This window comes from Excalfactoria chinensis, chromosome Z (genome assembly GCF_039878825.1).
Source record: "Excalfactoria chinensis isolate bCotChi1 chromosome Z, bCotChi1.hap2, whole genome shotgun sequence".
Lineage (NCBI taxonomy): Eukaryota > Metazoa > Chordata > Aves > Galliformes > Phasianidae > Excalfactoria > Excalfactoria chinensis.
The window spans coordinates 45,308,804-45,323,002 of NC_092857.1; the positions used below are offsets into that span (position 1 = coordinate 45,308,804).

Genomic DNA, 14,199 nt, shown 5'->3' on the forward strand with positions numbered 1-14,199 from the left:
CAGTTCCAGATTTTTCCACCCATGGCAAATTCACATATATATAGAAATCCTAAGATTTCTGGCTAGTGGCTGGTCTAAAGAGCCTCTGTAGGATTCACACTCTTTTTCTATATTCTTTTGAGTACACAAATGTCTTTATTTAAAATAAGGGCTGCTGTGCAGCTCATTTTCCATTTTAGATGTAAGCTACAGCATGAGGAGGCCAGAAACACTTGGGATCAACTACATTACCGTTTTTAGCTGTAAGCTTCTCTAGGCAGCAAATGGCATAAATCATCATTCAGTAATCACACACAACACAATACACTCAGCTTTTCATATATCTCATCTAGCCCCAGGACACCCTATGGAAATTAGCTGTGTTTCCTCTAGCATCTGTCTTAGAATTGTTTCAAAATTACAAGCTTAAATTCCTTGTGCAGTCAACGAAGAGACAAGCACATATAGACAGACAAATTTTGCCTGCACTGGTTATCATAATTCCAAGGCACTTTATTACAGGCCACAGTAAAGCACTGCACACAATAACCCTTATTCTGCACACTTCAGTTTCCACAGCTTTAATTATTTTACATTCTGCATAAAGGAACTGCATTCACACTCTGGAATTTTCTTCATATCTCCTAATGCAGTACTGGGCTATGGAAATACTCAGTTCACTGTTCTTTCTAATGGGTTTCTCACTGTTTCCTTCTCTGTGGTTGCTGGTCCTGATCTGCTCATATTTTCAACTCTTTAGTTAGCTATGCAGCTCATTTTCCTTGCTAACTATCATTCACTCTCACTCTGCTCCATCACGTGTCCCCAAGCCCCATCACACTCTTACCTTTCTCAAGTACACAAGACCCAGCTCTCCCAAACACTCCCATTACCATAGCTCCTTGTGCGCCAACTGATACTGATGGTAACATCTGAAAGCAAAAGCAGCAACACAGATGCATGTCAGCCAGTACCTGTGACATATCTGCATGGCTCAGTAGTTTTCAGTTGTACATCTAGCAGCTTAAAAGCAAAAATACCAATTTTAGCTCAAACTAGCTCAAATAGACACAGGAAGACTTCAACCACATGAGAAAGTTACTGCAATTTTACTCAATCAACACGGTTATTTGAAGTGACTAATTCCTTCTGACTGGGACTGCCATTACCTCTACATGACTGAACACATTACCTCCTTAGTTTTTAATGAGAGCATAGCAGTATTCAATCCAGAAGAGCTCAAAGATTTTGGTGCAATGTATATATACAGTTTTTAAAACTTACATAGAGTACTCTAGTTTACTTTTAAGCATATCCGAGTCAGAGCAAAAACCTCATGAAGTAGCGTGCAGAACTGAAGGAGAAATAGCTCTGTAGCCAAGTCAACCAGCCTCAGCAGCAGCTCATCACACAGCAGAGTTGGATATTGCATATAGTCTCACAAACATTTACAAGGCAGTCAGCACACAAATCCAGGATGCAGCAGGGCCCAGTTTCCTCCCTAGCAGTACCTCTTCTCACAATTTCAATAATGCACTGATGCAAGGAAGTAATGACAGATAAACCATAAGATCCCTAAGAGATTACTGTTTTATACACCAGAGTGAGTTTGTGTGCCTACCTATGGGCATTCTTGCATGCACAGAGTGCTTGTCTACACCAGCAAATGAACAACTGAAAAGATGTGAGGCAAAAAAAAAAAAGGTTAGAACTTAAGATGCTGTGCATGTTTTTAACTCCTAACCCTCCCACAAGGGGCACCAAAGCCACAACAGAAGAAGTTAGGCAAAGCAAGATAAACAAAACAAACAAACAAAAACAACACATATTTTGTAGGAAACCATCTTATAAGCATGAGCTTATCTTATATCTTAGATATCTACATCTTATAAACCACTGCAATGGCTGCAGGATGAGGAAGCTTCAGCACTCCAAAAAGGTTCCAGATGCTCCCAGTGTGGCTGGTAATTTTTTTTCAACACAAAACGTATCCATTAGCAACTTCAAATTTTGAACTTATGAGCTGGTGTTCTACGCACAAGAATAGAGAAGCATTCCTCGAGCAGTGAAGCTCCAGGTACATCATGTCCATAACTTGAGAGTACTTGTGTTAACAGGTCAAGATGTTCTTGTCAGTGGTTTATCCTGTTTCTCAGAGCAGGATGAACAGTCCCAGAATGAGCAGTTCAAAGCCACATTTGTCTTTGAGAAGAGCATCTTTGTCACTTTAGCAACATTCATTAAATTAACATCATGCAACTTTATAGCACTGACAAAACTTACTGAGTAACTCCAAAGACATCAGACAGTATAAAAGCTTCAAGGCACTGAGGTTCAACAATATCAGCCTAGCTGCAGTAAACGTTAACTGCATGTAAGGATTTTCACCTATGGCTGCCTACAGGGTACGTAAAATCTTCACTGGTTATCCCAGAACTTCAACAGTTGAACAGAAAACCATTTTGGTATCTCTCAGTTTGACAGTTCTCCTGAATTTGCATATCCCTGCAGATGTAAAAGGTCTCCAAAACTAAGACACAATGCCTTGAAAGCAAAGATTCTCTTGTACAATGCCACAGTGATTTATTGTCTTGCTTTCAATTAAACAATTGACAATTAGACATCTTTGCCACTGCCCTGTTTGTCACCACTAAACTTGAAAAAGCTCAGAAGGGTAAAGAAGCAGAAGAGAGAGAAACACAAAATTAAGGAAGAACTAAGCTATCTGAAATGTTCCTCTCAGTTCCAAACAGAAAACTTATTATCCAAAAGATGCGCCAAATCAAACAGAAATAACTGATAGGGAACAAAGACTTGATCTGACAGAGAAACATAATGTAAAAGAAAATCTTTAGTACAAACAGCGGAAGTCTTTGGTTTAAAATGCTCTATGGTCACTTTTGCCCCAGCCTAGAGACTGAAGAACTCCACAAAATGTTGGTTTCCTCTTTTGGCCTCGCTTACCCCTCGCCACACAGCCTCTGTGCAGCTGGTGAACAAGTGAGACAATTGGCTGTGCAGCTAATCCACATTAAACAACCCATAACAACATGGGCAACCCTAACTTTTTCAATTCTGTTTCATAACACTGATGTTTTAAGAGTGATCCTCAGATGAAATCAGTTGTTGCATGAGCAGCTGAACCAACAAAGCCTGGCTTCCATGGGTTTTTGTTCTGCAGTTTTGTGCTCACTCCCCACAGTAACTCAGCTCCTCCCTGAGTCCTTGCAATTCTTTGCAGTCCCCTCAGCTTCCCCTGCCCTGAAGCTCCCACTCCTGCCTGGAAGCAAACCATAGTGGGCCTGCTGCCCACTGTAGGGCAGATGGGATGGCATTGCTGCCCATCACAGTGCAGGGGCACGATATTTCATAAGCTACTTTATCACGGACTCCTTACAAGTTGTGAGAATGTATGGAAGTCCTCACCAAACAACTTGAGCAGATATTTACACAGAAACTTGACTAAAAGAGCAATCACAGCAGCTTTATGCTGAATTACTCTACATTTACATGAGAAAGCAGCCAGTGGAGGTCACATACCAGAATTTTTGCTCTTTGCTCCCTTTCTGCTGTGCTCCTGTGTTGTGTTACTGACAGCATCGTTTGTGCCATGTTCCATTAAAAACACTATGGATGATTTGTGTGCTAGTAGACTCCACAAACACTGATTAGGTAAAAGCTAACAGATGAATACAAAACTACGACAGCAAACTACTTTTACACATCTTGTTTATTTTTTACTGATTTTACTCAAACACCTTGAAAACAACAACAAACCCACATCCCGTAACTAAGTAGCAAATCTCTTTACTCATTTAGTTGACACCTTCCAAGGAAGAGTACCCAAGTATGACACTGAAGACCAGCTTCAACATTCCCTACACCTGTAAGAATAAACAAAATAATAAAGGTTCACGCTTTTGCCAGTGAGAAAAAAACAGATGTTTGTACATAAACCTGAAAGCACAGGAGTTAGGAAGATGTGCAGAAGTAAAGTGGCTCTGCATTCAGCCCTGATTTAAATACAAGCAGCTATTTATGCTTTACTCAAAAGCATTTATGCCCAAATCAGTTCTTGATTTTTTCGTTTGTTTGGTTGGTTGTTTTTTCGGAAAAGAAGCATGCCATCTTCTCATCCTGTCAGTACACAAGAGTCTGGTCACTCTTTTCTGCTTTCCCTTGAGAGAAGATGCTTAGATCTCCCCTGAGACATCTTTCCTCTAGGCTGAACGAACCTAGTTCCCCCCCCCCCTCCCCTCTAAAGCACATGCTACAGCCTCTAAATTACCTTGGGGTCCCCAAGGGAGCTCACCCCACACAGTCAATATCTGCCTTTCAGCACAGATGCTGCGTACTTGTTAAGCCCCTGCATGACCATTTGCTTGGAGTTACTCAGCTCCACTGCAAGAGTTCACATTTGCTTTTGATGACTGCCACGAGGTGCCCATTTCTCCATGCACTTAAGTTGCCTCTGAGTAGCACACCTGTCCTCCAGCACAGTGACTGTGGTCCCCACAGCTTGGTGTCATCTTTGCCTAGAAAAGCTATGGGCATCCCATCTCTGGAGGTGCTCAAGGCCAGGTTGTATGGGGTCCTGGCAACCTACAGCAGGTGAGTCAAAATAGTCAGTCTTCGAGTTCCAATTCAAATCATTTTGTGACTCTACAATCTGTGAAATAGCTAGAGGACTCCTGTTCCTCCAGAGACATGTATTGCTCAATAATGGGAGGGTTTTTTTTCAAGTCTGTAAGTGATTCCATCCTAGTCACTGTTGTTACATCACTTCTATAATATTTACCCCTCACATAACTCTTCCCTAACTTCACTATCCCCCTTTTAATAAAAAAATCAAAATTGCAGCAAGTCCTTCAATTTATTTTCCCTTAATGCTTTAATTATTTTTGGTAGCGTACCATAGGAAGGAATGGTGTTTAAAAAAAAGGGGGAAGAAAAAGAAAGAGAAAAAAAGGATATTTTTTTATCCAAATTAGCAAATAATCAGTATACCAGAAATTTACAGACTGCCTGAACATCTTCTGAGAACTCCAGTGCAGGTTTCAGAGTGCAGATGATTCAGTGGAAAGATTAAGGGTTGTTCAGCATGACCAAACTGTGGGTTGTTCAGCATCACCAAATTTCTTCCACTATTTGACCTCATTTAAAATCAGAAAAGGGAAAGGGGGAAGGAAGGGGAAAGAAGTTCATTTAACACCTCCTTAATTCAGAACTGTTGCAGATTATTGGTTTAAGCAAGGGTTTATGTACGCATGTCCTTGGCTGAGCATAATGGATGATCACCACAACATTACACAGCAAGTGAAAGACCCTATGGACACAAAAGACTCATTGTTTTAAATACATATACATGTTCTAATTTAGAAGGGAACATTTTCGTGGGCTTTTCTCTCACCTTTTAAGCCCAATACCAACAGACATCCACCAAGAACAGCATCAAGTATATCCCTCACTCCCACTCCTTTGAAATATGCTGCATGTACCATGGTTAGCTCCTTTCCTACTTCACAAGCACAGTCACAGACTCCTTATTTTCAATATGCTTCTCATAGCTATGGCTGAAAGAATCCACTCCTATGCCTCCAAAAATCACAAAGAATTTCTGGAACTTCTCCAGACCTAAAATTATCTGCAAAAGCAGTTTTCATGTCATGCCATACACACTTCAAGAACCTTGTCCTATTACCACACACAAACCACAAGGATCACAGACTACCAGGACTTCAGTGCCAAAAAGCTCAGTAACCTCCTATTACTAACAGCATCAAAACTCCTTCCACAAGAATGGAAAATTACTCCCATGTGGCTTGCTGCTGGATCGACTCAAGAAAAGTAAAAAGCAATGCCACACAGAAGACCCACAGAAGTCCTGCTCCAAAAATAGGCACATGAAAAGGTTATGTGAAGGGGAATGAAGAGCACTTGGAAATGTAGACCTGTAGGCACAAAAATATATATATATATCAAAGAGCAGTTCAGATCCTGCAATGAGCTGCACGTGTTCTTAATGAAAGCAGAAGCATATGCATGCCCAAGAGACAAATCTTCACAGAGCAAGAATCCAAGCAGGTCATAAACATAAGCCTCTAGCACTTTCTTGTAGAACCTGAATGCACTCCAGCTGTGAATTTGCAAAATGTAAAAGAGGAGCAGTTTTCAGCTGCAGTGCAAAGAGGCAACAAACACATTCAGACTGTGCATGGCAACTCCTTGGTAAAGGTCACACAGTGCTCACTCGTGTCTTCACATGCCCTACATCAGTCCCAATGCCTTCATCTCACAGTTAATGTACAGACCATACTCTGCAGTTCAGCTGTCACTCTCCAGGCTCTCATACAAACAAAAGCCATGCAAACAAATAATTTTAGCAATTTCTAGGCAACATAAGGGTAATCTTTCTAACACAGAATTTTCCAAATGCTCAGGAAGTACTTAAAAAAAAAATAAAAAATACAGTCCAAATGTCAGAGGTACAATCTCTGAAATACTAGTGCTTACCCCTGAAGTCTGGTTGTGACAGCACATCACATCTCTGTAGTGATGACCCCTAAGCACAAATTATCCATAAACACTTAAACGTATACTGTGCCATATTCATTTCAAGAGAAATACCTTGCCATGCTTCATCACTGATGGACACACCACAGATATCGCTTTTGTACTTATCCTGGGTGCCAAGGGCTCATGTGGGAGAGGGGAGGGAGCAGCTCAACCCGGCCTGGTGGCTGCAGTGCTGGGGATCAGAGCTGTGATGCCAGTCTATCAATAGGGGAGGACCCAGGGAGAAGTGTTTGGGGCAAACATATGCCTCTGAGAAGCCCAAGAAACAGACATGCCACACACTGTGCTTGCCCAAAACATTTCTTGAAAAAATTATGATTTACTGTGTCAAAAACAATTTCCTGCTCTTTCCTTAGAGTGAAGCATTCATTCTTTGCTCTACATTACTTATCAAATAGCTTCCAAAAGAAAATTTTATCTTAAGTCATCAGACCACAAGAACAATAACAATCTCCCCCTCAAGTATGAAAAATGTTTTCTAACTAGTGTCTGAGTGGGTATTTATTATTGCACTCAACATACACAATGAAGAAAAAAACAACACTTCAGAGAAAGTGCAAAAGAATGCAACCAGAAGATGTTAAAAAGAACCCTTAAAACCAAAAACAAAATCCCAGAAAATCAAAGAAAAGAAAGCAGCACCAGCCTATCAGACTAATTGTGCAAGGGGAGTTCTCAGTCCAGACTTCTTCAGGTGCTACCTGGCACTTCAGCAGTCCCTATTATCCTGTCCCTTGTTAGTCCTCTCCTATGTTGCCTCATGCACTCACACTGGCAACCCTCAGATTTAGATGTCATGTTTTCATCTGAAATGCTAATATGAAGCAGATGCCATGTGATGGACCACTTGAAATACATGAGATGCAAAAACTAAGAGAAAAAGCTGCAGTACTTATTGTCTGAAAAAGCTTTAAATGCCATCTTTGTCAAAAACTAAAACCAGTCCTGGCTTGAAAAGAATTTGTATACGTGTGGATTTTGTTTTGCCAGCAAATGCTGTGAGTGGGGAAAAAAAAAAAAGTGTGTGTGTGGGGGGGGGCTGCATAAGCAGCAAAAGCAAACATAAAAATGCAATAAATACTATAAACACTTTTGGTGGTTTGTTTTGTTTTGTTTATCAAATTGAGCATTCTTTTTCCTTCCTCCAAGGATTTGCAAAGCTCACAGTCATGATTAGCATTATTCTTATGAAGTAACTCTCATTTTTTTGTGAGAAGGTAAGGATTCTTCTCTGCACAAATCTGTGAAATTTCTGTCACAGAATTCCAGTCTCCACACTGGTCCTTAAGCACAACTCTGCATGATGCAGTACAAATACAAAATACGCCCCATTGCCTTATGTTTTCCTGCAGAATCTTGGAAAGAAGCAGCTCAAGGCTCAAGTAGCAGTATGCCTGGGACTTTGCCTACATGGAAAGGTAAGTGTTCTAGCACTGTCATTAAGATAAATAAAAATCATGCAGATAAAAGAGGGAACTGTTAGGACAAGTATCTCTCTGAGTTGGGATGGTACAGTACACAGAATTATTGACTACCTGTTATTAGTGATGAACTGAGTTAGGTCTGCCAGTTTTAAGATGAGATAGACCCTAGTAAAAACTGCACAAGCTGTGAGACCTGAATTGCTTTTCAGCTGCAAATCCTTGTTATCTCCACTAATGCCTGTGGACTGACACCAGCAGAAAAATCAACAGAGAGAAGTGTTTGTCACCAGTCATACACCACACTCACATCTCACACTTTCTCTTCTGACCTGAGTTCACCTTTAATTTGGTGTTGGCAAACTGAAGGAAGGACAGAAGAAGACGCAAATAATCTCCTGCCTGCTTTCTGGGCACAAATTTTAGCTAAGACAGGTGAATTTGCAAACCGAGCTGGCTGCCAGCCACATCACAGCTCCACTTCCATGTGGGCCCCCATGCCCTCGGCCCCTCTGACAGCTGGCAGATCAGTACCACGAGGCCACACAGCTCCCATCAATACTGACCACAACAGCTACCTTGATGGGTTGGACCAAACAGGAAACTGTTGTATTAGGCAATGCACTGACCTCGGATTGTAATACGTTAGGCCCTCCCCATGCGATAAGTATTAGTGACTGTGCAGCCCCAGTGGGCGTACGGCCTTGGGTCATGACACTTAGGCCCTTTTCCTTGCGATAAGGATTACTGACATGTACATTCCTAGTGGGGGTACATGACAGGCATAGAAGATAGGAGTGTGTATCGGCTTCAATAAAATTGCCTTTTACTGCTCACCATATTGGTGTCACCTCAGTAATTGGTCAAGCTGCGGTCTCCCAGGGAAGTCGAACTATTGCAGCACACAACACACTATCGAAGCATACAACAGGAAATATATTATTTCATAAGCACATGCTGCAAAGAAGAGCATGCAAACAGAATTAAATGTTTATCTCTGGTCTTCTTCCTATGATGAAAGAGTTTTGTAACATTGAGACAACTTGGAATTTTTCATTCCTCTGCTCCTTCCTATTTTATAGATGTAATAAATCAGCACAAGCAAAGATAAGCTAGTTACTCAGTATTTTTAAAGAACTGTATATTCACTTAATCTTTTTGTCTCCAGCTACCTTTAAATACTTAAGTTTAGGGGAAAAGGAATTAACATGGCACTTAAGGAATGTGTCTCTTGAGCACCTCCAGTGACTGGCATGGTTGGTCTCTTCTCACTGGTGACAGGAGGAAGAGAAATGGATTCAAGTTGTGCCAGGGTAAGTTTAGGTTGAATATCAGGAAACACTTCTTTACAGAAAGTGTTGTTAAGCACAGGAATGGAGGTGGTTGAGTCACCATCCCGGGATGTGTTTAAAAACCATTTGGATGCGGTGCATAGGGACATGAGGAGGGTTTTTAGAGTTAGGATAGTATGGTTAGGTCTTTGGTTATCTTTTCAAACCCGAGTGATTCTATGATTCTATGATCAGGACTTCATCACCCCTCCAGGCAGCCCAACCCAACACCTGCTACCTTTGTTGGGAAGGAATTCTTCCTGATGTCTCCAACCTCTGCAGCCATGGCACACAGTGGCAAATGCAGCACACCGCACACAGGTGAGTGCTGAGGGCACTGAGCCCTTCTGGCTGTGCAGGGGGCTGGCTGTGCTGCTCCACATGAGCTGCAGCAGTGCTGCTTTCACCAGTGAGTGCACTCCTCAGGCATCAAGAGTTTGATTCTGCTGGAAAACTGGCAACAATCCTTTGCCAGCTGCTCCAGCTTTTCCAAAATGAAAGACTTGGCAGGTGCTGAGTTATTGCCCCCCAAAACGTGTCTCCTGTTACTCCTTTTAGCAGCGTTTTCTGATTGGACTTGGCCTCATGTTTATCAAACATTATTTTTAGTTTTAACACAGTTCTAATCAAAAAATTTGCAACACAAGGAGGAAAAACAACATCACTTATCGCTGGTGTTAAGTATGTTGCAAGTTCCATAGCCACCTCTCCTCCTCAGGGCATCAGAAGCACAGAGCTGCAGCACAGACTCCCATACCCAGTGGATCCGCCAAGGTCTGGAAGTTCCTGCAGCTGCTGTGCTTCTCCTGGTGGCATCCATGCTGCTGGGCTGCTCCCTCTCCTCTCTGGGAAGATGCACACACCCCATCAGGAGCACAGCACTGAGCTGAAGGTGTAAGTGATGCTTAAGATCAGGATCAGTTTCCTGAAACAAAATGGGGAATCTGCTCTTTGAGCGGTGTTTTCTCGTCCAATTTCCTTTCACTAATCTGATGGTCATGAATAGAGACTTTCTTTTCTGTTGACACACGCAGTCATGGAGAAATACAAAAACACAAAGAAGCAAAAGCAACAAAAGGGAGAACCAGACACCAACAACATTTCTCCTGGTGGGGAAAAAGGAATGGCAAATTCTCTCAGTTTGGCTTGTAAGTTATGGTAAGGTCAATAGCCCCTAGTGCTTGAGGACCGGGTCATAAAAGCAGTACAGTTTTGCATTTTTGGCTTTTTCCCCCCCACCATAAATAAAAAAAGAATACATAAATAAATAGAAGTTAAAATATTAGGAATGCCAAGGGGAAACCACTGCTTTCAAGACCAAAACAAGGAAAGTGCTCAGCAGAACAACCCAAGCTCAGCCCTGATGCTGCAGCTTGGTGCACTGCTATTTTCCCTCGTGGAATGAAGCAGGCAGATGTTCACAAGTTCAGAGTAACAGCCATTCCCTCTGGAGACAAAGCTCCAAACATTTCTCACCTGCAGTCTACAAATCTCCTGCATTTGTCTGTAAATCATTACCTTAACAACAGAAGGTGAGTCAGAGATTGTACTATATGAAAACACTTTACCCATCTTTGAGATCATGATGAACAGCAAACATTCATCTGCTACAGTGACTTAAGTGCAGTGTAAAAACTTCACCACCCAACTCTAAGATCTGCAGAAATGATCTTGAGCAAAGCAGTTCTGACTCCTCCAGTAAAGAGTGTGCAGTCACTGCGGGCAGGCACCAAAACTGGAACAGAAACCTCGAAGCCAATTTCTTATTCAGAAAAGAGAGACGTAAGTGCTCTGCCATCCCACAGCAAAGAGACATGAGGGCTGTGATGAAATCATTGTACAATAAGATGCATATTTCCTTCCTCCCACCAAGAATTTCTGATTGACTGGAGATGGAGAAACTTGTAACAGCAAACAGCAGCACTCAAGGTCATTTGTTTATGGGATAACAAGGTGGGACTGTTGAGAGACGCTTTGGGATCTGGCTTTAGGATTAGGCTGTCATTCACACCAGGGACATCCAAGCAATTTTAAACAAAAAAGCTGGAATCCACCAGGTGAAATGTCCATTTGCTTCTCACATGTATCCTAAGGATCACCTTCTAAACACTTTATGGAAGGCCCATATCGCAGGAGAGGAGGGACCAAGCATCTGCACGTGCTATACAGTCTCATACACAGGGAGTTATTTTTGAACTACTGATACAACTCAAACACACAGAGTCAAGTTCTGCCCTGCATTTCTGCATGATAACCCTTTAATACACCAGCAAGCACCAATTTTCTGAGGAACTCGCACACAGAACCCACTGCACTCAGACTACCATTACTGTAAACACCGGTGCTGCACGTTCCTTTGAATCACGCAAGCTGCACCCCAGGACACCAGCACCACCAGAAAAGCGCTGCAGGACTGATTAGATACCTCATTTCTTCACGCACACACAATGTCATTCTCACTGCCATTAACAAGGAGCGGTCCCAATCCCGACGCTTAACACAGAGCGCGCGTGAAGCTCCGCAAATCCCCGCGCCCGACCCGAGCGATCCCGCGGCCAGGGGCAGCAGGCTCCCACGCAGGCAGCGCGACTCTGGGAACGCTTCGGTGCTGCATGGAGCGGGCAGGGTGCGAAGCGCTGCGTCCGGTTCTCCGCGCTCCAGGACACCGCACCGCGACCCACGGACACAGCGAACCCCAGCGGCGTGGGCCAGTCTCTCCGGCTCACCCCGCCGCTCCACTGCCTCCGGCGGCGGCTCCGCCCCCCGCCCCGCCCCGCCCCGTCCCGTACCGCTGCGCCCCCCGCCCCGGGGACGGCAGCCCCGCAGCGGGCTCACGGCAGGTCCGTGCCGCGCCGCCCCTCCCGGCGCCGCCCGCCCCGCTCACCTGGCGGCGGGCCCCTGGCGCCCGGGACGACGCGGGGAGAGCTGTGGCCGGCGGGGCCGCCCCGGCCCTGGCTGCGCGCTCCCGGCTCCGGCGGGCTCGGCCCGCGGAGAGGCGGCGGCGGCGGCGGGAAGCGAGCGGCGCCGCCGCCGTTCATGGCGGGCGCGGGGCGGGGGTAAGCGTGGCTCCGGGGGGGCGCCGGGAGGAGGCAGGGAGCCGAGGGGGAGGTGGCGGCAGCGGCCTCAGCAGCGGGGAAGGAGGAGGTGGAGGGGGCGGGGGGCGGTGGAGGGGAGGGGGCGGGGGCGGGCAGGAGGCGGTGGCGGGGGCCGCCCATCGGCCGCGCAGCGGGGGCCGGTCTGCGCCGCTCCCGGCGCCGGGCACGGCGGGGTGCTGCTCCTAGCGCCGGGCGAGGGTCGAGCGTGCGGCGGTGCGCTGCAGGGCAAGCGGGCACCGGCATCACCTCTCGGGGTGGGGGTTCAGCAGTGGCAGCCCCAGCCGGGCCCGGCCGGGCTTTGCGGGAAGAGCTGACTCTCCGCCGGCGGGGGGGGGAGGAGGAGGAGGAGGAGGAAGTCTCTCCGCCTTCTTCCTCCCTCCGCCCCGGCCCCAGCGGGCGGGCGTGCTCCGCCGTCCCGGCGCCTTCCCACGGCCGGGTACCGGCTGCCCGCTTTACTGCGGCGGCTCCGCTCCGGCAGCGGGGGAAAGGAAGCCGATCCCGGCGGGCTCCTGGCGCTCGGCGCTCTGCCCGCGCCGCGCGCTTGGAGCTTGGAGCCGTCCGCGTCCCTCGGGCTGGCCCGGTGCGGGTCTACCGGGCTGCGGACACCTCAAACGGCTGCGGGGGCTGCGCGCTCAGCACGGTCATGCGTGGGCGCCGAGGAGCGGAGCTGCTAGGAACACGGGGTTCGGCGGGCGTGGGGCCGCCCTCTCGAGCTCTGTGCGTGGCCAGGGGGTGCGGGGCAGTTCCTCGCGCCAGATACCCATAAACCCGTGGGTTTGTCGCGGGGAGGGTTGTGCAGTCAGCTGAGCGTCGTGCAGGGCAGTGCTCTGGAATGGCAGGGGATCAGGAATGCAGCTAAGGGTTTCTTTTAAAGCGCAGGAACGTGTGTGTGTGTTGGAGTGAACACCTGCTTTTGCCAAGTAGCTCCTAATGGCTGTTGGCTTTCAGAGAAGTAAAACAATATGAAAATTGATGCCGTATAACCAATGAGAAATCACTTACTCAGCAATATTCACTGTTTGAAGGGAGACCCGTGATGTCATCAGCTGAAGAACAGTTGTGTGAGCTTCCAACAAGCAGAAAGAACCCATTTCATTACACTGCCTCCTGCATCTCTGAGGAGACAATGAGGGAAGGGGTGCACAGCTCGTGGTGCTGCCACGGCCCCATACCACCCCTGGGCTCTCCCTGCATATTGTGGGGCCCTGCCTGGGGCCACCTGGGCTGCCCTTGCTGGCAGCTGTGCTAGTAAATGTGCTGCAGGAAAAGTTCTGAAAGCAGCACTTGTCCTTCAGCTGTGACAATTGGACCTTGCTGTTCCTCGCTTCCTGAAGCACAGAGCAGGCTTATGTTCTGTGAATGGTGTTACTTAAAGTTTCTCTGTGGCTCAATGAGGACATGCTAGAAAAGAAAATGTGAACCAAGTACCTAAGCCAGCATGTAAAGGCTCAGTGGTGATCCTACATGGCCAAAAGGCACCCTGCAAAACCGCGTGGCTTTGGACGGGGCTTCTGTAATGGCAGTGTATGCCCCTCCTGTCATTGTGACTTTGCAGCAGGAGTAAATGCACAAGTTCTGCCCCCTTGCATCACTGTGGAGAAACAGAAAGAATCATTTGATTTGTCATACATGCTGGTATGTGAAGTTACTGGTGTAGTTGGCCTGTTTAGTACTTTTAATGGGATTTCTATTTTGGATGTGAGAGCAAAGCCAAATGCACATCTCATTGTCTTCCAGTCATTTGCTGTAGTTGTGTTTTGTTTTTAATGTTTAAGATCTTTCACCATTAAGAGGTAA

General features: G+C 46.0%; 1 protein-coding gene across 3 annotated transcripts in view; it reads right to left on the reverse strand.

The window, feature by feature from the left end:
- The window catches only part of RNF38 (ring finger protein 38), an 89,169-nt gene extending 76,912 nt beyond the window's left edge, over nt 1-12,257 (reverse strand). The window contains exon 1 of one of the 3 annotated variants that reach the window (XM_072359006.1): nt 12,192-12,257. Coding sequence is in view for 1 of the 3 variants with exons in the window: in XM_072359009.1 (XP_072215110.1) it covers nt 827-875 (49 nt within the window). In the remaining 2 variants the exon portion in view is untranslated. Of the gene's footprint in view, nt 1-826; nt 900-12,191 lie in introns of those variants that run through there. The other 2 variants (XM_072359008.1, XM_072359009.1) reach the window with 2 other exon arrangements.
- Between the last annotated feature and the right edge of the window lie 1,942 nt (nt 12,258-14,199).